The sequence below is a fragment of the Sus scrofa genome, chromosome 1 (assembly GCF_054392235.1).
Source record: "Sus scrofa isolate SSC_HxYL_T2T_F1_AM1 chromosome 1, Sscrofa_HxYL_maternal_Yorkshire_Landrace_v2.0, whole genome shotgun sequence".
In the NCBI taxonomy this organism is placed as follows: domain Eukaryota; kingdom Metazoa; phylum Chordata; class Mammalia; order Artiodactyla; family Suidae; genus Sus; species Sus scrofa.
In genome coordinates this window covers 268,160,945-268,186,594 of record NC_139383.1, presented here as the reverse complement: position 1 = coordinate 268,186,594, position 25,650 = coordinate 268,160,945, and the positions used below count along the sequence as shown (strand labels likewise).

At 42.8% G+C, this 25,650-nt stretch overlaps 1 protein-coding gene across 9 annotated transcripts in view; it reads left to right on the top strand.

Annotated features, from left to right (window-relative positions):
• Positions 1-25,650, top strand: part of ASTN2 (astrotactin 2) — a 915,666-nt gene that overhangs the window by 424,414 nt on the left and 465,602 nt on the right. For 5 of the 9 annotated variants that reach the window (XM_021074505.2, XM_021074494.2, XM_021074486.2 and 2 more), the window contains 3 exons: positions 5,547-5,631; positions 6,627-6,701; positions 7,445-7,582. In XM_021074505.2, coding sequence (XP_020930164.1) covers positions 5,547-5,631; positions 6,627-6,701; positions 7,445-7,582 — 298 coding nt within the window. The remainder of the gene's footprint in view (positions 1-5,546; positions 5,632-6,626; positions 6,702-7,444; positions 7,583-25,650) is intronic. The other 4 variants (XM_084993997.1, XM_084993987.1, XM_021074502.2 and 1 more) reach the window with 1 other exon arrangement.

Here is a 25,650-nt window from a genome sequence, read left to right as displayed (position 1 = left end):
GTGTTTTCTATCCCTTCTAACCCAAAGGATGTCCTGTCCCCCATAATTTTATGTCCAACCCAAGCCTCCTCCACCACATGCCTGGCCCTGAATTGGGCTCCAGAGACACAGACATGCAGAGGCCCAACATGGCCCGGTTGGAGTCAGAGCAGGAAAGGAGGCCATGCACCTTATTGTTCTGAGGGCTCAGGAAGGTGTCTTTAATGAGCAATGGTGACAAGGAGAGTGAAGAGGAAAGTGAACAGCAGCCAGTGTCTCTGGCCTGTGATGATAAGTGATGACTGAGTCGGAAGCAAGTGAAAATGGAATTGTAAGAGAATGACAGGATGGGAGAAGGGGAGCCAGATAGCTGGGCGGGTTGGGGAAGAAGCCTTTGCACTTATCTAGCACTTTCTCAGGCAGGTGATGAGCTCCTCTGGCTGATGGCCTCATCCACACCTGTGTATCCCTCAGCAGAAGGAGCCATCGACAAAGCAGCAAGCATTGCTGAGAACATAGGGACCAGCCTTGGAGATTATTTCATTCAGGCTGCCCCCAGCTGATAGATAAAGAAACTGAGGTTCCTTTGGCATTGCAAAGGGTATATCTTGAAATCGAGATCATCATTCATCTTGAAAGCACTTTGTCTTTCCACTGAAATAAGATGCTAAGTTGGCTCCTCCTGTCCAAGGGGGGGGGGAACAAAACAGAAAACTGAAATAGCTAATGATGCTTTCAGGAAGAGATATACCATAGACTGTGCTGAGGGCTTTTCAAATGCAACCGTGATCGTCCAGCAGATTAGTGATATTAGTCTCATTACAAATTAGGAAACACAGCGAGGGGAAGCGACTTGATGAAGTTCATGGAAGTCGTAAGTGGCAGATCCAGGATGAAACAGTATGGTCCCAGGGCACACACGCTAAATCATTTCACCAGCCCACCGATGTTATGTGATTAACATGAAGGCACTGTCCACTTTGATGGTTTAGGAGAACCCCACATAAGAGAAACTCAAAATTGCTCATAATTGAGAGATTCTGTTATTCTTACCCAAGAGTTTATAGAGTAAGAATGTATGTAATATAAAATGAGAACCCAATAAATGCGACTTAGGGGATATAAAAAGGAACTATTTTAAAACCAACATAACTCATCTGTAGCTGATAATACAGAGTAACTAGCACAATGAAAACCCTCTTAATTGAATCCCCTTATGGGAGCCACTTTAACGATGAGATTAAATTCTTTTTTTAAGGTCTACATTATCAATCACTTATAAGTGCACATTTTTAATGTGTTAATGATATTTAAAATTCATTATATTTAAAAAATAACTTGTTTTTAAGTGTAATGCATTCTCATTATAGGAAACTCAGAAATGTGAGAGAAGTATAAAGCGAAAAAATCAAGAAAATGTTACTGGTTGTGTTTAAGTTTTGAGACCATCAGTGTAGTGGAAGGGATACTGAAGTCATGGCCAAGAGTCCTGGGCTCCAATCCTGACCGGCCAAGAGGCTAGTCCAGTTAGTTGGCTGAGGTTTTCACTTTCTCAGCTAGAGCTTCCCCATCTAAAAAAAAAAAAAATGAAGCTGGGAAGATTTGATCGAGATGATCTTTATGAGCCTTTTCTGCTCTGATGTGAAATAGAATTCTATTTTAGACATTTCACCAGCACTCATGTTTACACTTTCCATTTCCCTGGCAAATACCTGTCATGGATGTAAAAAAAGTTTCTTCCAGTCTTCGGCAGAATCATCATTATTCTAAGAAACTCAGCCTGAATTCATGATAATTACAGTGTATGTATGTTTTCACTAATTCATCCATCCATTCATTCATTCATTCATTTGTTCATTCACTCGATGAATGTGTTGCTTGCCCTCCCTTAGTCATGGTGTTAACTACTAGGATGTGGAGATGATTAAAGAAAGGTTTCTGCAAATGGGAAGATTCCCAGTTTAGTGGGCAAAAAGTCCTTTTCCCATTGGCATAGGCATTACTGTTGTGAAGTAACCTCCCTCATTTCTTTATGTACCATGCAGGGCAGCAGGGCAGGATGCAGTGGTGAGCAGGATGGGGCCATCCCTTTCTCCAAGGGGCATCTGCTGTGGTAACAGGACTTAGGGAGCATGTGTTCCTGGAGAGCTGATCTTCAACAACCTGGCTGCCCTGGGTATACAGTGACATGCTTGGGGACGGAACTTATCCAGGGAAGGGGTTAATCCTAAACTCATGCTATCAGAGACTTGCATCTTACAAGAAGAAAATGCTTGGTTGCAAAGAGTGGAGAGGAGCTGAGCCAGCAAAATGGGAAATGGGAGTCAATAAAGCCAATAGCCACGACATTGAGGGAAAGAAATCCTTCTGAAGACACCCAGCCCCACTGCTAAGAGCGATCAGATGTAAGGGTAAACAAAGGGTGTCTAGAAAACTAGAGGTTTGCAATTCAGAAAGGTGGTGCAAATGACTGCCTCTCCTTGGTACCCAGAATTGAGGACCATCTATTTCAACATTCCATTTTGCAGATGGGGAGACTAAATCTTAGCACAGAGCAGATGACTTACCAAGTGTCCCAGAATATATCAGAATCCAGTTGCCATCTTGGAATGAAAGGGAAGGAGTAGAAAAGGAATTTATTGAGCATCTACTCACTTCCTTCCTGAGCCATGAGCTTTCGCCTTCACTGCTTCAATTTATTCTTACCTCAGCTTTGGGAAATGACAGTAGTGTCATTCTCATTCCATTGATGAGACAACTGAGACAGAAAAGACAAAGTTACCTCTTCCCCAAGACCACACATCTAGGGAGAGAGAAAATGAGGATTGGGACCCAGATCTGTGTGTCTCCAGCACTCATGTGCTTTACCCTCTGCCTTGCTTCCTGTTCTCCAGGCAACCTCCAGGGTGGACGCTTCTCATTTGCAAAATACATATTTGTTGTATAATGAATGTCAGTAATTAATGATCCATTCCAAGGCAGGGGAAACTTGCCGAGTAAGTGCACAGGAAAGAAAGAAAAAAATATAGCAACATCCTTTTTCTGTATAGATTTCTCACTTTCACTAATATTCCCAAAAGGAGGGAAGGGGGTGGGGAATGACCTATGCCTTGCCTTGAGTCACTGACAAGAGAGACAGGAACCTCAGCCCTTGCCCTCTGCATAGAGAAGAGCGAGCCTCCTTTCCCACGCCCCTGGCTCACCCCAGCCTGACTTCCTGTTCCTTTGCCAGAGGTAACCATTTTGCCTTTCCCATTATGAATCACGGAGCCTGTGGCTTGTGACAGGTCGTAAATCAGTCCTGGGAGTCTCGAGGACAAATCCCAGGGCTTTTCATCTTTAATATTAGACATGTTTAAAGTTGTGAATATTTCATGAAGGGACCATTGCATTTTAACACATCATTAGTGACTCCTACACCTCCCCCTCTGGTAAATGATTTTCATCCAGATCTCAAGGATCTCAGCTGCCTCCCTCCGTTTTCCTTACTTCCTCGGACAATCAGCCCATTAAGTTGCACATATTTCAGCACACACATTCGGTGGAGAACCTGGGGATGGTATTGGAGGGGAAAGTTACAGAGAACATCCCTGCCTGCAAGCAGCTCCCTCTTATTTATCAGGTATCCAGAAAAGGGGAGAGGTAGGTCTCTTTCCCTCTCTCTCTTCTCTTTCTTCTTCCGTTGTTCAACAATCTTGATCTGAATATGTTGAATATCATCTCTGACCCATTCTTTCCTCTGTATTCTGTCTTACTTCCGTTTTAGTTCAACTAGTGTTTATTAATCCCAGGCTGTTTGCCAGACACTTGCTGATACTGGGGCATCACAAAGATTAAGTAGCATTGGACTGTATAAAGCAAATTAAAGTGTTAACACTCCGAATACTATGTATAAGGTCAAATGCATAACATTTGTAGAGTATCAGTGAAAACAATAAGGCTATCCCATGAATACAAACAGTTAGAAATCAGGAGTTATGGGTAAAAGTTGTAGAACCTCTATTACCTTGGCTATATTTTTATTTTGTTTTGTTTTGGTTCTTTTTGCACAAGGTTGTGAAAAGTCCTAATTCATAATACTTGAAGTAGTAAAAAAGCACGAGCTTGTTAGCATCTCAACTCACAGTCTTGGAATCCTCCTCACTGAAACAAAGATGATTGGGGATTTTTATTTTATATATAGAAACTGTCATAAAATCTGTTTACCTGGCCACCAGACTTATTGTGACAATGCTCTCAGTATCCTAAATTCTAGCATGTAACATCTGTGTGTTTACCCTTTATTTTTTACTATGAAAGAGATTTTAAAGTAAAACTTTTTAAGGATAATTATAATCTCAATGTTGCAAAGTCAACAATATCCAGAAATTGATCAGAGCCATTCATTCAACTCAGAGTGTGCACTGCCTGTACTGTTCTAGGCTATGGACTCAGCCAGGGCTGTTCCTACTAGCACTGCCCAAAGTATGTTCCATGGAACACTAATCCTATGACTTGTTCCACCAGCAAGCCTCCTAAGGTGAAATAAATTTAGAGAAAACTATATTTGCACCACTCTCATGAAGAATCATACTCTACTTGCTCTAAGGAATGGTACAGTTATTTCATAAACTTTTCAAAATAGAATCTATTTTTGGTAAAGCATCTGTGAACATCCTACAGATATGTCTCAGAAAAATCTAACAACTAATTGAATGAAAAATATCCCCTAACCTTAAGGGGTGTACAGTGAAGCAGGATGATAGTAGTAAGGAGGTGGACCCTTCCAGAATTTTGAACTCTGAAGATATACCAGGAAACGAAGCATGTGCTGGCCACCCAGAATAAGCTTGGCCAAGGTGATATAGGATGCTAGCCAGGACTCATGCAACCAAGTGTAAGGTGTGGTCAGAAAACATGGATACATGGATGGATGGATGGATGGATGGACGATGGATGGATAGATGGACAATGGATGGATAGAAGGAAGTGAGGAAAACAAGAGGGAAACTGAGAGGAGGGGGAAGAGGAGGATTAAACTACTAAAGCAATGATAATGAAACAAAATCTGGAGACGATAGAGCAAAACAATGTTTTCCAAAAAGGGAAATCAAAGGTATTTAGAGGAGGTGGCATTTGATTTGAGTTTTATAAAGGAACATGAATTCTTCATGCAGGTGGAGAGAATTAAATTTTCTCATTACACCTGTAGTGCAAGTATACTTTATCATCATTTAAATATTTGAAAATAGGACCTCCATGTGCAGCCACCAGGTCACTTTCCATTTCCCTCATTAAGCCATGAGTTCCTTCAGCATGTGGGTTGTACCTTTGACCTCTGCATCCCCAGTGCTAAGCAGACAGCCTGACAACAAGTATGGCCAGAGTTTGTTGAATGAATAAGTGAGCAAATGAAGAGATGAATGAACTCTTTACTGCAGTGGTAGGTAGACCAGAACATGCTCTTTCCAGGACCTTTTCTAAACATAGGCAGCTTGCTTTATTTTCTTAGAAAGCAGGGAAACCAGACAAGAAGACAGTTTGGGGCAGGCAGTGTTTCACAAGATCGTTTCTCTTTTTGCTGACAGGAGAGTGCAGCTGTCATGAAGGCTACGCCCCTGATCCGGTTCACAGACACCTGTGTGTGCGCAGTGACTGGGGACAGAGTGAAGGGTGAGTGGCAAAGGGCACTGGGGCAGAGAGAGTGGAGGACCCGCCTTCCTGTGGCATCACCATATGCCCCAACTGCTCCATAAAGAGGGTTCTTTCTCTGCAACAGTTGTCATCCTGCCAAGCCTGATGGAAAGGGAATCCTATTTCCCACCGAATCACATTGTAGTATTAAAGGTACATGAACTGATGAATTTTCTAGAGAACCAAGACTGAAGCTTAGCTCACCTTGCCAAACCATCAGTAATCAAATAACACTCTCTTGAGTGGACTTCTAAAGAAGAATTGGGTTTTTTATACATAAACTCCAAAATAGGCAAAGTGGACTTTAAAGTGCTGAGTCCTGGAGTTCCCACTGTGGCTCAGTGGGTTACAAACCCTACTAGAATCCATGAGGATGTAGGTTTGATCCCTGGCCTCGCTCCGTGGGTTAAGGATTTGGCCTTGCCGTGAGCTGTGGAGTAGGTTGCAGACGTGGCTTGGATCCAGCGTTGCTGTGGCTATGGCGTAGGCCAGCAGCTATAGCTCCAACTGGACCCCTAGCCTGGGAACTTCCATATGCTGCAGGTGTAACCCTGAAAAGGAAAAAAAGAAAAGAAAAAAAGAAAGAAATAAATGACCTCTGCAGTATACTGGACCATATAAAAAGGTCCAGGAATTCCCTGGTGTCACAGCAGGTTAAGGATCTGGTGTTGTCACTGCTGTTGTCACTGTGCATGTGCAGTCCCTGGCCCAGGAACTTTCACATGCTGAGGGTGTAGCTAAAAAAGTAAATTCCAACTTCACAAAAATAAATAAATAAAATAAAGTGCTGAGTCCTTTGGTGAAACAAAGACCTTCTTTTATAATATAAACATTCTTACCCAATAATGCCTTTTGCCCAATCCGGTTGTTTGTAAAGCTACTCTAAACAGTGTCCACACATGCTTCCCAACCACTTCTGACTTATCCCATTTCCTGTCCTCTCTTTTCATTTCCTCTCTTATTTTTTTCCACAGACCCTGGCCTTACACGACACTCGAGAGGGGCTATGATTTGGTGACAGGGGAGCAAGCCCCTGAAAAGATTCTCAGGTGAGTTGACAGTACTGTTGGGGCATGATGCTGGGAGATGCACAGGGGCCTGAAGGGGAGTTGTAGTTATGCATCCTTAATGAGGGGAGCCTGTGCACTTCTCTGATGCAATGGCCCAGGTTGTTATGGGAATCTCCTTCCCATTTGCTAGGCATCTAGATGTATAGATTCAGATACTTGAACTGGAGAAGACACTACTGATAATCTAGTCCAGTGGTTTACAAATATTCTATAGCCATAGCACCTTTTCCTGCTACTTCCATGAAATCTTATGCGGAACTTCAGTATTTAAATGGATGAAGACGTACAGCAAATTAAATGGTGGAACTGGGAATCAGATTTTGTTTGGCATTGATGCGGAGTCCATCCTCTTAACCTTTATGCAGACCACTCCAGCTGACCTAGCAATCACTTCTGGTCCTCCTGCTGGCTCTCAGGAACAGCAGAGCTGAAACAGTCCCTGTCTTCACAGAACCCACTACTGATTGGGAATCAGAATCCAGACTTGGGAAAATAAAACTAGCAATATAGAGCAATGCATGGGCTAAATGATTAATAGAGTGAAGAAATGACCATCCAAGTCTGGGAAAAGTTGGCCAACATTGTCCCTTGGAGAGTGCAGGGAACTCAGTTGGGTGGGGGAATGAGAGAAGGTTCTAGAAGGGATGGGAGGAGGGGGCCCCCTTTTTCTGTTTTCTCTCTGCTTCCCAGGGAGTCCCCCAATGGAAACTCTTACATTACAGGTCTACTTTCAGCTTGGGCCAAGGACTCTGGCTTCCTGTCAGCAAAAGCTTCGTGGTCCCACCTGTGGAGCTGTCCATCAACCCCCTGGCCAGCTGCAAGACCGATGTCCTCGTCACAGAAGACCCTGCAGATGTCAGGTAGGGAAGTCAACTTCAGCTCCCTGTGCCAGGAGCTTCTTGAAGCACTGGAAGCCCCTCTATTTCAGGCTCACAGGAGCTTCCATGGACAAATGCTTTTCACGCTATTGAAGTAGACAGTTCATAGTTGATATGTAAAACACTGTTCAATATGCCGTGCTTCACACTCCTGAAAGTGACCTCTGTGGTGGACCTCAGTGCCTTTATATTTCAACATTATTACTTTTCCGTTTGGGTTTATATAAAACATGACAAAGGCTAACACATTATCTGGTTTATCCTGGGATCTTTAATGATCTTATAAAAGACTATTACTTAATAGTTTATTGGAGAATCATGAAGGTAAAAGATTGGAGAATGAGGTGCTTTCTCTTGTGACTCTGGTGGCTGGGCACACACTTTGGACCAATCCATAGGTTCTAAGTGTCCAGGTCAAAATAATGTGTTCTTTACTCATAAAAGGATGCAGACTACATCTTTCCTTGCATATTTTGCACCTTGTAATGAACTTCATTATAGGCTTATTCTACTATGTTCTAATTAGCTGCTTACATATCGTTCTGTCGTATTAGGTGGCAAATCTCTCAAGGTCAAAAAAGATAGCTTACTTAGCTTTTTAATCCCCAGTTCCTATTGGACAGCTACTAAATTTTTATTGATTTAATGATACCAGTGGTCTTAGATATGATCCTAGCACACTTCCAGACTTCCTAGTGGAGGTTTATTTTCCCCTTCCAATTTGACTAGCGGGAGAATTTTAGAATTTAAATGTTATAAAAATGGACTCTTATTTTATTTTTGGAACTGGCTTGTACACAGTGTATTGGCTCCTGAACTGGAATGTGGAGGAATGCGCTCCTCCAGTAATTCCAGTGATGTTCTACTACTGAATATCTCTCTGTGGGTCATTCTGAATCAAGATGCTATCATATATCCTTGGCATCTTGATAGGAAGCACCCAGAACCTATGTCTCCTGCTTTGTAATTTGTTTATTCTCACCTTCTTAACTATCCATGGAGGGATGAATATAACATGATTTTTTATTGATATTTCTCCAAAGAGTGAATTTTTTAAAGGAAAGAAAATTAAAGCGTTAGCTCTAAGGAAATAAAGTGGTAATTCAAGAAACGAAGTGGTAAGAACTAAGATGGTTTCACACACACGTAATTTGATTCAAGGCAAATTATCATTATTTCCATTTTTGATAGAATTGAGGACAGTGAGACTGGAGTAAAGCATGTGCTAAGGTTTCTCTGCATTGCATATTTTAAAGATAGAGAAAGAACCATCTGGTTTAAGGACTATTCAAGAGACCCTATGACCTTGTCTCAAATCAACTGAAAGAAGGTCTCTCCTAGTTTTCCTCAGAATTCTGTACTGATGACATTGAATATGTGACTTCCGTGAACCTATAGATATTAGACTGGCTGATGGCAACACTCCCTCTGAGGTTGAACAGTTCTGAGTTACCGTCCCATTTCTACCATGGATGAGCTCAATGATACTGGCCAAATTCTACCTACTAACTTTACACTTCTTTCCAAAATGAGGGTAATAACAGTGCCTTCCTCACAGAGTATGATAATAATAACTCATCTCCATTGATCATTCCCTATGTGCCAAACACTGTACTCACATTGTCTCTTGCGTTCTTACATTAACCCCATAAGGTAATGCGATTATTTCTTTACAAATTAAAAGAAAAAAAAAAAAAACCTTTGGCATAAAGGTGATACCTTCACTAGCAAGAGGTGGATCCAAGGTTCAACCCAAGATCCCTCCAGCTCCTGAACCCATATTCTTAACTATTTCCTTGAAACACCATCCAAGAATTGTTGTAATGATTAAATACTATGTGTAAATTTTTGTCTAAGTGCCGGTACATAATATATTCCCAAAGACATAGTGTTAAACAATTGTACATGCATTAAATTCCCACTACAATGGGGTTCAAGACGGTGGGGAAGACAGAATCAGGAGGGTTGCAGACAATGTCATACGGTGACAATGACCATGGTCTGTAGGATAATTCAGTTGCCTTTTCTGCTTCAATCTGAATTATTACATTAAACAGCAAGCCAGACATGGAGGAGATCAGAATATCAATCTATAGGGACTCTAAAACATCTTTGGACATATTAAAACCAAATTGAGAAAAGTATAGTATTAGAATTTATTTCAGGGAGAATATTCTATGTAGTTGCAAGGAATACTGTAATAAATTGGAAGGGGTGAGACCTGCAAAGAGCATGGTCTGATAACACATAGATTCTTCTGAACTGCTAAGAATGCTGTGCCTGTTTACACGGAAAATGCACCTTTACCTTGGCACCAGAGCAGAGTTGCTCAGGATGGGAGAGGAGATGATATTCCACAGCTATAGTCTTCCACTGGAAGAGTATTCAAAATCTATTTCAAATACTTAAAGAATATTGGTTTGATTAGGGAACTACATTATTATCCGGCTTGGGTTACCCATATGTCTTTGTCTGGGCTTAGAGCAATGGCAGACAGCCTTTTAAATCTTCCCTTCATTTCACCTCTCACATATCCATCCGTTTCAATGCAAAGGTAGATAAAAGATTGCAATCATCACCATTCAAAAGAATCTGTGTTATGTAGGTTGAGTTTTCCAAGCTACACTAATAAACCTTGTTTGACATGACATTGCCCAGGCAAGCGTATCATGGGCGTTTAAAGAATTAATAAGTTTCCGTCAGATGCTATGTTAGAAATTAATAAATAATAGATCATAATTATAGATAGCCAATAATATGCCATAGAATCACAACTGAGAGATTAAAGAAAGAGCCAAGTCAGGGAGGAAAAGATAAGCATTCCAGTCGGGTGGGGGAGGAAACTGTAAAAGTGCTTTCTTGGTTGATTTTGTTTTGTTTTTAAGTTTGTGACAGATGACTATGAAAGTGTGGAATCTCACACTAGGGGAGGGAGGACAGTTCAGGGTCAAAGTGCAGGCTCAACCCACCTGGATGTCTAAGTGTAGACAAATGGATGATAACAAGTGTTGATGAAGAGAGGGAACAACTGGAACTCCTATACCTTTAGAGTGGGAATAAGTTAGTGTAGCCATTATGTAAATCCTTTGGGTACTCGCTGCTTAAGTTGAACATCAACATCTTACTATAACCAGACTCCTAATTCCCCTCCTAGTAAAATACCTAATGCAAATGTGTACGTGTATCTCAGGTAATACATTCAAGACTACCGACAGCAGCATTCATTTGCACTGCCAAAAAGTGGGGGGAAAACCCCAAAATGCTCGTCAATAACAAAAAAGTAGATAAATCAAACAAAACCGTGGAATGCTATTAACGCTGAGTATTAACACAAGCACCATCCATGTCATCACTGATGAATTTCACAACTATGAGACTGAATTATGGAGGCCAGACACAAGCCAGTATAGTGTGTTTAAATAAAGCTCAAACATAGTAAAAAGTACTCTGTGATGTTGAAAGAATAGGGATTACCTTTGGGCGATGGAGGGGAAAATGATTGAAGGGAAGCACATCAGCACAGTGATAATATTTGATTTCTTGATCTGGGCAGTGGTGGGTGTGTGGGTGTTTTCATTCCATAAAAGTTCATAAGCTGCATGGATATGATTTGCACACTTTTCTCTATGCACACCATATTTTGATGAAACGTAAAGTTTATTATGTGAGGTAGTTCATTAAAAAAAAAAAAAAGGAGTTCCCATTGTAGTGCAGCGGAAACGAATCTGACTAGGAACCGTAAGGTTGTGGGTTTGATCCCTGGCCTCACTCAGTGCGTTAAGGACCTGGCATTGCCATGAGCTATGGTGTAGGTTGCAGACACAGCTTGGATCTGATGTTGCTATGACTGTGGTATAGGCTAGCAGCTGTAGCTTCAATTAGATCCCTAGCCCGGGAACCTCCATATGCAGTGGGTGAGGCCCTTAAAAGCAAATAAGTAAGTAAATAAATAAATTTTAAAAATTAAAAAAGCATAAGCTGTAGAGCCCAGTTAAACTGCCAGAGTTCAAATCCTAGCTCTACCACTTGCCCCCTGCATGAGCTTTTCTTTAGCTCTTTTTCCCCTTGTGAATAACATAGATAGAAAACAGTCTATGCCAGAGAGGGGAGTGGTGAGAATTAAATGACATGATACCTTGTAAAGTACTGAGTTGAGCAGCGGTGAACTCTAGTTGCATTAAATATTTTGTTTGTTGTTATTGTAGCATAGTATAGCACATTTTTGTTCTTTTTAAAATTCCTTTCTCTTTCTTTTAATGAAAGACTACATCCAACCTATGGTGCATCTTATGATCAATAGGGCCTTAATATTGAGAGTTTGCCTTAATCCCTTTGTCATGGTGTTTGACAAAGACTTAAACGAATATCTAAAATCGAGCACAGTGTGGTAGGTCTTGTGGCTTTATGGATATGGAAATGCTTGCAGAATGAATGAAGAAACATATGAGTGGTACACATAGAGTGCCTTGGGATTGGAAAAGGAAGAAACAATTCCTGACCAAAGGCATTAGAAAAAGTATTTGCAGGAGAGAGATCATTGACAATTAACCTTGAATTGCTTATAGGATTTGGCTGCGTGGAATTTCAGGCGGGAGGGAAGGCTTTCAATTCTGAAGAGCTGAAGAGCCAAAGAAAAGAACTCTCCCCTGGACAGATCCTATTCTGCAGCCTGTTCCAGCAGGAAGCTGCTGGGAATGAGATTTTTAGCATTTGAGACACTAATGATGTCGGCTACAAAGGTGGAGGGGCAAACTCTAGTTAAATTATGTGCAGATTCCTTTCAATTCTGGGCCCCTCCTGTGTGCCAGGCACTGTGCCAGGTACTGTATGGATACAGAGATGAATAAGGCCCACCTCTGTTTGCAGGATTCTCATGGTGTAGCAGGGAGCATGGAACAAGAGACGAACTTGAGAGATTAAATAAAAGATGCTCATGGCAAAAGAAACATGGCAAACAACATTTATTGCTACACACTGGGCCTTCTGCACAATTTCACCGAGAGCCGATTCTTCTTATAAGACAGATGCAAGAAGTTGCTATTATGATTAGAATAATAATCATACACAAAGCCCAGCTTTTGGAGCCCCTCAGTGATTTTTCTGTGATCTCAAATCAATGAAAATGAAACGGTGAAATACAGTTAATTCTTGCCCAACGTTGAAAGAATGATGGGGCATCAGCATGCAAGTTAGCATCACTCCCTTGGTAACAGTTTTCATGTTGAATTAGTTCTGGATAGAATTTAAGAAGAGTTCCTTGTTCTTTTGGCCTTTCAATTCCAAGCACCAAGAATTTATGGAAGGCCTACTGTTGGCCAGGCTACGTAACAGAGATAGAGAAATGTTGACAAAGTTCTCATCTTCTTAAATGAGACAAAACTGCTAACAAAAAGATATACTTTACGATGGTTGAAAAGGTTAGAGGAAAAGTTTGGGGCAGAGAAAGGGCACAAGGGAGGAGGTGGTTAAACTCACCTGGGAGTTGAAGGAAAGGCCTCATGGAGGCAAGGACCTCTGAGCCAAATTGCAGAGTATTAGCAGGAAGTCACTAGGTCCCTGGTTCTTGAAATACAGCTTCAACAGATTTTGTAAATAAGTGACTCTGTGTGTGTGTGTGTGTGTGTGTGTGTGTGTGTGTGTGTGTGTGTGTGTGTGTGTGTTTGCATAGTGGGCAACCAGAAAGTGTACATCCCTTCTGTTGGAGATGCTGAGACAGGATGGGCTTCTTCAGCCTTCATTAGATAGGGTCTCAGCCCCAAGATGCTTCTCTGACTCTCCCCTTCTTCACCAATTACTCACAGAGACATTCTTCTCCCAAAGGGCAAGAGAACTTCAATAGGCAGCCCATTTACCTGCTTGAAACACAGAAGAGAGGAGTCTGAGGCAATTGGGATAGTGAAGGCTCTGGCATCAAACCACCTGAGTTCAAATCTCATCCCCACTAATTCCTAGCTGACCTTGGGCACTGTATTTAAACCTTCGGAGCCTCAGTGTCCTATCTATAAATGGGAACAATGACTGCTCTTGTAGCTTTGAATGCTTTTGTGAACTGAAGGAGAGAACACATTTGAACTCTTAGCCTCATGGTCAAATACAATCATGACTCACTAGTGTTGAGCATTTATTTCATATCAGGCCCTGTCTCAGGGCTTTACCTCTATTAGTTCTGATTCCTCACACCTCTGGAACAGAGTTACACAAGAAGCTCAAATCATTTGGCCATCACGTTACAGGTAGTGAGAGGCAGCATCAAGATTTGAACTTGAGCTGCTTGGTAAATGTTGTATATTATTGATGCAGGGGGTTCTCTGTGAGCCAGAGTGGTGGGCTCTTTGGACATTCCGTTATCATCTTTGTTGACCCCTTAGTCCACTGAGTGTGTATGGAAGTCCATTCTGCACTAGTGAAAGATTAACTATTAAATGAGGACATTGGATGGAGTTCCTATCATGGCTCAGCAGTAATGAACCTGATGAGTATCTATGAGGATGTGGGTTTGATCCCTGGCTTCACTCAGTGAGTTAAGGATCTGATGTTGCCATGAGCTATAGTGTAGGTTGCATATGTGGCTTGGATCCCATGCTGCTATGGCTGTGGCATAGGCCAGCAGCTACAGCTCCAATTCAACCCCTAGCCTGGGAAACTCCATATGCTGCAGATGTGGCTCTAAAAATATATAAATAAATAGATAGATAAATAAGTAAGGACATGGGAGATTTGGGGGGCAATAGGGAATCTGTCTGGCACTCACAGCTGGGCTCATGGAATCTGGGCCCTGACATCTGCCCAGAACTACCACATCCCTCTCTTCTTTTAGGAGGATAAAGCCCCTCCTCAGAGGAGCAATAATATCAAGACCTCCACACTCCCCACCAGATGGATCCGTTCTCTGTTCACATCCATTCACAGCCTCGCTGCCTGTCATTCAGCCACTGAGCCCAGAGACATATATATTTCCCCCCATTTTAGTTTAGCGATCATAATAAAAGTGAAGTCTATTAGGATGAGTTTCTACCCAGGCTCGGTAAATCTCTTCAAACACCATTCAGCACCAGCTTTCTGTTAGTCTTTGGCACTGGGGAGGCCGTAGCATGCACCGACCGTCAGCTCAGGTGGAGGGCCTGCTGCCCCAGCCTCAGCTAAATGAAACTCAAATGGAGACTTTGGAATATAAATATTGAAGTGACCCAGGCTGGATAAAGGGGAACCAGTTAGCTAAGCTTCTCTCTTACATGCAGGAGATGCTAAATTATTAAAACTTTAATAAATGTAATAATAAATATTTGATGTTGAATTATAGAAGGCTTTGCAGATACAGTGAAACTGAGAAACGACTTGTTATATCTGCATTAGAAGTTAAACACTTTTCAAATGGGACTTGTGATGTTGAAATGGGACTACAGATCTTTAGGTGTAGAAAAAAAGGAGTGGGGGAGAGAGACCCATGAAAGTGTGAATTTTTGGCAAGCATGCTGGGCTGAGAGTCAGGATGCCTGGGTTTGAGTCCTGATTCCACACAGAAGACAGTAAAAAGCAGCACTTTGGGCATGCATGACTGGGCAGAGGCCTGCATGTAATATCTCATATGTGATCCCAATGGTCATCTTCCAAGGTCAAGGCAGTTTTTATCCCCTGCCCCATTTCACAATGAGGAAGCTGACATTCTAAGATCTTAAGTAGAGGTAAGAGGTAAGAAGATGAGTTGGAATTTGAACACGAGGCTTCAGATCTGAAGACCTTAAGTCCATCCATCGTGCCACCATTTCTCCCCCTCCCCTCCTTTCTGCTCTTTTTTGGTCAGGATATTTTTGGTTTCAGGAGAGAAAAACCCCACTCAACATAGCTTAATGACAGCTGCATTGGAAGGGGGCCATGGGAAGGGTGAAAGATCAGCTTAGCTGCCGGAACGACATGACACTAGGGTTCTGTCTTTCTTCTCTGTGTCCTTCAGGATGGGCTTCCTTCCTCCCTGCTCCAGCCTCCAGGGTAGGGGTTGTGATAGTCATGAGTTTCCAAGACTCGAGTGCACTTCCCACCAAAGAGCGGATGCTCCTCTTCCTTGAGCAACAGTTAGAAGAATCTTAGAGAAAGAATCTAATTGGCCTCACCTGCGATTAGGGGACAGAATCACAAAATACAAACACAGCTATAGAAGGAAATGGGAGGACCATGAGCTGAACGTCTGCTCCAACCCATGTCTTCAAAATCCTCTCTGGGCTTCTGTGTATCCATCTGCCTGAGAGGTTGGGCTAAATCAGAGATAGCAGATAGCAGACATCTCATTGCCAACTCATAAAAGTGTGTGGGGGGTGCTGCCTAGGATATTAAGTTGGGGAGATTTCTGAGGCTATAGATAGACTCAGCTGGAACAATTGTTATGATCAACTAATGATGCCTGCTTTCAGTATGGGATGGGAGTTGTGAAAGGAGGGTCAGGTATTTGTCATCTCTGAACTTGGTGGTATATAGAGGTCCTTCTGTTTTTGCATTTGATGACTTAATGATTGTGTTCCCCTATAAAATGAAGAGGGATTTGTTGTTGTTGAGATGCTGAGATGCAGGAGAAAGACAGCCATGTGGATGGAGATACTGAGAAAGAATTAGAAATGCAGCTGTCTTACTCCATCTATCGGTTTTTATCCATCTAACTGTTATCTCAGAGGATATATTTGAATAATCTCATCCTGGTGCCAGTAAGTTTCCTGAAATAGATTTCTGGCTTGAGGCAGAGTTAAGCCCTTCATATAGGTGCTTCCTAGATACTGTCTGGCACTATCATTGTCACTTGTAATATATTAAAAATGGAACATTCTAAGCTGTAAACAGACCACTCGTATCACAGGGGCCTTCAACTGTATCTTAGAGTTTCAAAGGCATGTATACACAATTATCAGCTCACAAACTGAATGTGACTTTCTGAGTTATTTATATCCATTCCCCTGCCATCACACGATGGTTCTAAGTTGCTACAGTGCACCTCTGCTTGTACGTATGTCCTAGCCTAGCCTCCAGACATGTGCTCACTGTGTTTGCTTAGAAATCCCTGCTCTGGTCTCACCTAACAGGCCAGGCCTTAGATTCTGCAAACCACAATTCCAACTCCGGATGGTCATCACCAAGACAAGCTAAGCTGAACAATCATTTTGCCTTCTAAGGTCCGCTCACTGGACCTTTGTAGGATCATCTGTTTCCCTTAGTGTATGTTATTCTGTCTGATAGATACCAATCCCAATCCCCCTTGTACCTAACACACACACACACACACACACACACACACACACACACACCATGCAGTCTGGTTAAAAAGATTATTGGATATTTCAGTGAGTGATGAGTCGATCTGGATATTAATCTGGATATTAGCCTTAATCCCTTTTCTTTTCACTAAGGGGACCACTATCAAAGAGGTTCCCAATGGGAAGCAGATTGCATGCTTGAGTGGGAAAGGTTTCAAAGTGGGCTATGCATGAACTTGGGGGGAAGTTCTAGAAAAGGGATATTTGGTACACTGTGGCTGATGTCATTGGGTCCGAGTGAAGGTGAGGTTTCCTGAACATGGAAAAAGAATTGCATTGAATGCTGCCTTATAAGAGCTGTGGTCTTTCATTAAGGGACACAGGCAGGAAAGGAGCCAGAGGGATGAGTGTCCTAACCTCACTCAACCACCTCCTGCCAGACCTTCTGCTAGTGCCCCCTTACTGGCTGACTCCAGGGGAACCCAGAGCAGGGAGCCCATTGAGGCAGTACACCAAACCCAGCCTCCTGAGGCACAAAGCTGAGGAAGAATGAGCTGAGGGTGGAGGAGAGGAGCAGATGGAAGACATCTAGCATAAACTCCAGGCCCTTCCACCCTGCCCCTGAAATATTCTCAAATGTCCCCACCTATCCATCTTCTCTGACCCTCCCCAGCCCTCCTGAAGCATCCCACTGCCTTCAGTGCCCCCTCCTACCACCGCATGCACGTGACCAATTCAGCCCCTACACAGATGGGCCTGTGCCTCTCTCCTGCTGCAACCATTCAGAGCCCTACCACCTACCCTGCACAACTTCAGAATAAAAATCCAAGCCATTTCACCAGGCACACATTTGCATTTCAAAATCTGGCCAGCTTGCCCTCTGGGACCTCATTTCCCACCATGTCCCCATTTGCCATTTCTTCAAAATGCAAAATCCTCTTTCTTATCTCCTTGTCTTTGCCATTACTGTCCCTTTGCTTGAATGGTCCCAGTACTCACATAGTCCCCTATATCCCCAGCACACGACTCCTCATCCATCACAGCCTTGCAGAAATGTCACTCCCTCTGAGCAGCCTTTGGGGAATATGCCCTCCTTCCAGCCCCTCATTGCTGTGTTCATGCCACTAGAATATCACTTCCTTAATTGCAGGATACCGCCTTGCCCTTAACTTATGGTTAATTGTGGAAGAGTGACCCTTCCTCTGCCCTCAGTAATCCATGTGTTCCTGGAGGTGAAGAATTGACCTCTTATGCATTCTAAGCCTATTACTTGAATGCATTAAAGCAATCCCAGTTCTAAACATATAAACAGCTCAGAGGAAGCATATGGAACATTTTGATGCCCCCGTTAGGTATGGCTATATTGGCACAGTCATGAGGATGTTTTGATGTTACCCGTAAGTTGCTCAACAAATATCTTTACATTGTCTCTGAGCATCACCTCATCCCTTTACATGGAAATAACCTTGGTATCAAACAGCCCTGTCCAAACTTCCTGCCTCATAGTGTTCATTGCATTGTATTATAAAAAAACCCATATTGTCTCAAAGTGATTCTAAATAGCACCAGTGTTGGGGGGCTAGTACATGTAACACATTTAAAAAGGAGGTTCCCTAATTCGAAGGGTGTGAGAAATCCAATGATAAAGGAACTTGCTACATTGATTTCCTCGGTGAAAGCTGTTCTAAGGACGTTAATATATTAATGAACATCATGAATCCTTAGGAAATGAAGTCTGCGTATTGCAGGCTCCCCAACACTATTTAACTAGATACAGGCTCAGGACCAACATTCCCCTAGACCTACTTCAAGTAATGCTGCGTTAGCCCAGGGATGCTTAGAGGCTACGTAAAATCAAACATCAGAGAGAGGGGGATTTGGTTCCCAGGGGGTCTCTTTCAAAGTCCACACGCGTTCTTGGGGAAGAAGATAAGCTGACCTCTGTCCGGTTGGCTTATGAGTCAGTCCACCCAGTTGCTGAGGTCTACGTTTTCTCTCCCTGCAGAAGACGTAAACCCTTCGCAAGGGGTGCAGGGTTGGGATGGGGTGAGCATGCTTGAATAATCCAGAGAGGGAACAAATCCTGGCTGTGTAGAACTCTAAGGTCACTTAGAACTGGCAGAAGAGGAAAAGGAAGCAGCGAAGAGAAAAAGTAGTGAGAGAGAGGAAAATTTCATGGCCACCATACCTTTCGAAACAAGCTCAGCCCAGCCCAGTGCTCAGCAGCAGATTCTCTGGTGCTCAAATCCCCGCCCAGCCATGCACTTTCTGGGTGGGGGTGGCAGGTTACTAGATTTCCCTCTTGCAAAATAGAAGTACCTGCACCTATCCTGTAAGATTGCTGTTGGAAATCAGGTGAGTCGATGCATGATGTGTCTGGAACAAAAATATTGGCAATTCGTGTTTTTGTAACATTACTGTTAAGTAGCCCAGGCTTCATCCATGGCAGGAATTCCTTATTAGGCTCTCTTTAAACTCTTGCCTTTCAGAAGGGATTGTGATTCCTGACCTTTGTAAACTCGACTTTCCCTTCTTAGTGCTTTGCATTCAGTAAATACTTTGTAAGTGTGTGAAGACTGAGTCCTTGGAGTGTGGCTCAATAATGCTTCAAAAAAGGAATGAGAGACACATAGCAGCATTATTTACAATAACTAAAATGTGGAAGCAATTCAAGTGTCCATAGAGGGCTCAAGAGATAAGCCAAATGTAGTAGATGCAAACAGTGGAATATTATTCAACCTTTAACAGGAGAAGAATTCTGACACTTGCATGAATCTTATATCCGCCCATCCAGCATGGATCAGCCTTGAGAACATAATGCTAAGTAAAATAAACCAGTCACAAAAAGATGACTACTGTATAATTCTACTCATATAAGGCACTTAGTAAAAAATCTCAGAGACAAAGTAGAACTGTGGTTGCCAGGGGCTGGGGGGAGGGGAGAATGGGGTGTAATTGTTTGTTGGGTACAGAGTTTCAGTTTTGCAAGATGAAAAGTTCTGGAGATGAATATTGGAAATGGTTGTACAACATAAATGCACGTAATGTCCCTTGTCTGTATGCTTAAAAATGATTAAGATAAGTAAATTTTATGCTGTGTGTATTTTACCACAGAAAGGGGGCTGGTAGAAAGTAAAGTTAAAAAAAAAAAAAAAAAAAAAAAGAAGAAATAAGAAAATGGAAGAGAATGGTGTGGGGAAAAAACATCAACAGCCAATGTGGCCAGTCCTTGCAAGCCATGCCAGACATCTCTTAGGTAGGGGGTTCCTGGAGCGGAGGGTATGGCTGCATAGTGTATCTCTACCTACCCCCCACACTCCGGCTCTCTGGCACCTTGCAGCCCTACCACTGTCCTCCTCAGGAATGGCTTAACTGCACTGAAATGGAGGAACCTGAGAGTGTGTGGTGTGGATCTAGGTTTGCATACGAGTCACACAGGTGCTGGGAGATAGTTGAGTCAGCTTTGAGGGTATCCAGTTAGGGGTATCCAGCATCTGGAAGGCGTGACAGGAAACAGTCATAGGAGACCATGGCTCCACATATCCCAGAAAAGCCTGGTCTTTGAGAAGAGATTTTGGTTGCCCATGAAAGCTGAGGTCCAAAGGAAAAGCCTCACTTCCCTCATCTGTAAAACTAGCTTAAAGGAGGGGTGATTTTTACATTTAGAATGAATAAGCAATGAGGTCCTACTGTACAGAACAGGAAACTATGCCCAGTCTCTTGGGATAGACCATGATGGAAGATATAGAGATACATATATATATATGTACGTATATATATATGTATATATATACCTTCTTTATCTCATATTATATATATATACTTTATCTCATATTATATATATATTATATATATGTATGACTGGGTCACTTTGCTATACAGCAGAAGTTGGCACAACATTGTAAATTAACTACATAGTTTAATAACATTTTCTCAAAAATTAAAAGGGGGAGTTCCCATCATGGCTCAGTGGTTAGCAAACCCAACTAGTATCCATGAGGACTTGGGTTCGATCCTTGGCCTTGTTCAGTGGGTTAAGGATCTGGTGTTGCTGTGAACTGTGGTGTAGATCACAGATGAGGCTTGGATCGAATTGCTGTGGCTGTGGCATACATAGGCCGGCATCTACAGCTCCAGTTCGACCACTAGCCTGGGAACCTCCATATGCCACGTGTGTGGCCCTAAAAAGACAAAAAAGACCAAAAAAAAATTAAGAGGGGTATTCTTTCCTGCCCCCCAAGGGACAGCTAGCAGTTTCTGGGAACATTTTTGGTGACCACAACTGGTAAGATGCTATCTAGTGGGTAGAGACCAGGGATGTTGCTAAACATCCTATAGGGCACAGGGCAGCCCCTCAAAAAAAAAAATTATCCAACCCCAAATTTCATTAGTGCCAAGGTTGAGAGGCTTAGATGAAGCCTTCTTAGATGAACTTCTTAGATGAAATTATATTGGCCCCCTTGAACAGATGAGAAAACTGAGGCTGAAGAATTTCAAAGTCAGATTCATTAATAACTTGCAATATACCCCAGCCTCTTCTAGAGACCCAGTTCTAAAGGGGCTGGGGTATAGTGCAAGTTATTAAGCCAGAAACTGAAGCATAAATAGAAAAGCTGGCATGTGCAGCCCTAGCCTGGTGAGCCAGGAGGAAGATTTGGTCTCAGGAATATGGCAGTGCCCTGACCCTCAGGAATATGGCAGTGCCCTGACCCCGGAAGCATCAGCTTCATGCTTTTGACACTCTTCTCATAGGGTCCAGAGAGCTCTGAAGAGTCCGGCTGGGCCACATGAGTCCAGCAGCCCGGCTCTGGGGCCAGGAGGAGCATCACAGGCAGGCCTGATAGCAACTCTCACCTCCAAAGTGAGCCAGAGACACACCGCCTGCCCTCCCTCACTGTGACGGATTTTGCACATTAAAAAAAAGTTTACAATCCCAGCCGGGCAGGCATAAATCACAGCGGCTCTGTGCAGCAGCAGCAGACGTGACTTATGGCCCTATCACCATGGCAACGGGAGAACAGCCCGCACAAGCACAAAAGCACTGCTCCCGCCTGACAGGCCTGTGCGGGGCCCTGATGGAGAGGCAAGTGTTCCGGAGAAAGGATGTATTCTCCGGAACTCACTGCCCATTTGTCTTCATTCTGCACCTGAGCGAGCCTCTTGCTCTTTCTCTCTCCTCATCCCCAGCCAACAGGTTGTTTTCCTCTGCCTCTTCTGCTCGAGATAAGGTTTGCTTCTTTTAACCTGTCCTCCCAAAGGTTTGCAGGAAAGATCCCGTTAGAGCTTGCGAAGACTGGATGGGTCTGCTTGGCCGACCTCCCTGAGCTGTGCGTTACAATGATAGCTTCCATGTGAGAAGCTCATACCATGCAGATATTTCCTCCACAGTGGTGGTAGATTGACCTCTTAAACTTTCTTCCTACCCCGCTCCCCCCCGCTGTCAGAGTCATCCTCTGCATGCAGCTGGAGTGGATGCTGCAAGGTTGCAAACCTGATTTAGACCCCTCCATTGCACCTGTTGCCTGTTGCCTGGACTATAAAGCCCAAACTTCTCGTGGTGACACACTGCCCTTTGGGGGTCTAGCCCTGCTTCTGTCTCCCCTCACATCCCCATGATCCCTCCTAGAGGTGACAACCTCCTTGAGTGCTTTTAGTTCCCCGTGCCTCTTCTTCCTCCTACTCCTTCATCCATCTGTCATCTGTTCATCAGCAGGGCTCAGCACACGCCACCTCCTCCAGGAAGTCTTCTCTGATCCCACAGGCCCAGTGCAGAAGCCTTTTCTCCATTCATGTCCACAGCATCTGACACTCACCCCCATGCAGTGCTGCTGTGACTCAGGGCTGCTGCATCTGGTGATCCCTACTCCACCGTCCAGGTCACCATTTCCTCTCTCTAGACATTGCCACTCCTCATTCTGCCTTCGCTTTGGACAGACACCCTCAAATCCATGTTCCACGTGGTAGTCCAAAGAATTTTTTTTTCCAACACAAAAGCCTGGTTATGTCATTTCTCTGATTAAATCCATCTCATGGTCTCTTCTTGCCCTTATAAGAAATCCAAACGAACTCCTTGCTTGCCCCCTGCCTGCGCCTGCAGCCTTCTTCCTGCATTGAACTCTATGCTTGGCCAGCTGGTTCATTTCTAGATATCTTCTATATTTGCTTGTCTCCAGGCTTATTTTGAACGTAAAACATCTGAACCCCCCAACACAGACAGACAGACAGACAGACAGACAGACAGACACACACACACACACACACACACACACACACACACACACAGAGTAGTTTCCAATGAGTAGGGCTCTTCCTCCTCATCTTTTAGGCCTCAGTGTAAATATCCCCTCTCTCAGGAGTCCAGGTCAGGTGAGTAGCTCTCAAACCTAGCTACCTGTGTCTAACCTGATGGGCTTTTAGAAAATCATGGACAGAACTAGTGAGTGAACATTTGAAGAGGGATAGAATCTTCACATCATCTCAGAGCATCTCTCCACAAGGACTTCCTGGTGGGATTCAGTAAGAAGACCATAGCATCATTTCTGGGGCACTCCTGTCAAAAACTTACAACCCAGATCTAATCAGGAAGAAACATGAGACACCCCCAAATCGAGGGGTGTTCTGCAAAATACTGATCTGTATCTTTAAGAACTTCAGGGTTGCAGAAGACCAAGCCCAGTGAGGAGCTTTCCAGATTAAAGGAGCACAAAGAGCCTGACAACAGAGTATAGCACATAAACTAAGGTTTTCTTTTCTTTTCTCATCTTTTTTTTTGAGCTTTATTGAGGTATAATTGACAAATAAGATCGCAACACACTTAAAGCATACAATGCCATGATTTGCTATGCCTATGCACTGTGAAAGGATCCCCACCAAGCTGGGATTTGCTTTTGTTGTGAAGAATATCCATGAGACACTTTCAAAAAATTTCTTGATTAGATGATAGCACTGTATATCAATGATCATCTCCTTGATGTCAATAGTTGCATCACGAAAGTTACAAAAGACAATGTCTCTGTGTATAGAAAATGCTCACTGAAGTATTTGAGGGTAAAGGGACATCACATCTTTAACTTATTCTCAAACAGTTCAGAAAAAAGATGCATGTGTTTACCATTCAAACACATACACACCCTCAGTGTGTATGGATGTGTGCGTGGGGTATGTGTACACAGAGAATGAATGAGAAAGGAAGGAGAAAACAGAAAAAAAAATGGGGGCATATGAGCCCTCTAATTTTGTTCTTCTTTTTCAATATTGTTTTGACTTTTCTGAGTCCCTTCTATTTCCATATGAATTCGAAGATGGGCTTATCCATTTCTACCAAAAATAATTCAACTAGGTTTTATAGAGACTCCACTGAATCTGTAGATCAGTTTTGGGAGTATTTCCATCTTAACAATATGAAATATTTTAATCCATGAACTTAGGATGGCTTTCCATTTATTTCATTCTACCTTCTTTCAGCATGGTTTTAGTTTTCAGTGGGCATGTCTGGCCCTTCTTTTGTTACATTTATTTTATTATTTTGAATGCTATGGAAGGTGCAATCACTTTCCTAATTTCATTTTCATTGCTTGTGCATAGAAATACAATGGATTTTCATCCTCTAACCTTGTATCCTGGAGTCTGGCTTAACTCATTCGTTCTAACTGTGTGTATGTGTTAGGGTTTTATATTTGCAAAATCATGTCATCTACAAATAGAGATATTTTTATTTTCTTTTTTAATTTAATTTTATTGAGGTATAGTTGATTTACAATGTTGTATTAGTTTCAGGTGTACAGCAAAATGAATCAATCATGGTATAAAGAATGGTATAAATATATCCATTCTTTTTTCCCATATAGGCTATTATGAACTACTGAATAGATTTTCCTGTGCCATGCAGTATTCTAATCTGGATGTCCTTTTTTTTTTGCATAATTGCTCTGACTAGAACCTCCAGTATAATGTTAAATAGAAGTGGCTAGAGTTTAATACTTCTTACAAGCTGTTCTGTAAGTGTGATATTATGTTAACATAAAAAGTTAAAAGAGGAAATGCTATAGGCCTTTCCTTCAGTAATTCTGGCTAGGCTGGTCTGGGGCTGCACTCAGGCAGTGCCGTTTTTTAAAAGTTCCCTTTTGGTTAGAATGGACAATGAGGGCTGAGATGTTCTGGCCAGTCTCTCTGGAAAGAGGCTTTTGTCCTTCTCCACCACAGCATGAATCATGGTTGACTATGTTTAAGGTTTTCAATCAAACTGCAAATCCTATGTAAGCAGGGGTGACATCTTTCTTGCTCACCGGTATAGCTGCGGCAATGGTGCCTGGTATAGAGTAGACTGAAAAAAATTAAATGTCAAAGTCTGTAACCCTCTCTACAGCCCTATGGGATATGTAGCAATGGCCCATTTTATAGAAGGAAAAAAATGAGGCTCAGTAAGGTGAAGCAGCTTGCCTAGGACCATACCCATGAGATCATAGACCAGAGGGGTGTTCTAAGCCCTGTCCATACAGATGCAAAGCTGGTGCTTTCTACACCTTTATCAGGGCCTCAGTCACGCACGTGGGAGAAAAGCGTGGCCTAGCCGAGCTCCCACAGCAGGTGAGTCAAGAGTGGATTAGCACAAGCATCTCTGGCTATGAGCCTATTTCATGGCCCATTCCACTTTACTGGAATTGCTAGAAATACCCAACATATGATTGATGGTTCTTCTGCCATTAATGAGCCAAATGACCACGGGCAAGTATCTTGCCCTCTCTGAGCTTCAGTTTCCCATTCAAACATTGACAGTTAACCTCACCAGGTAGTTAGAAGGCCTGAATGATAGAA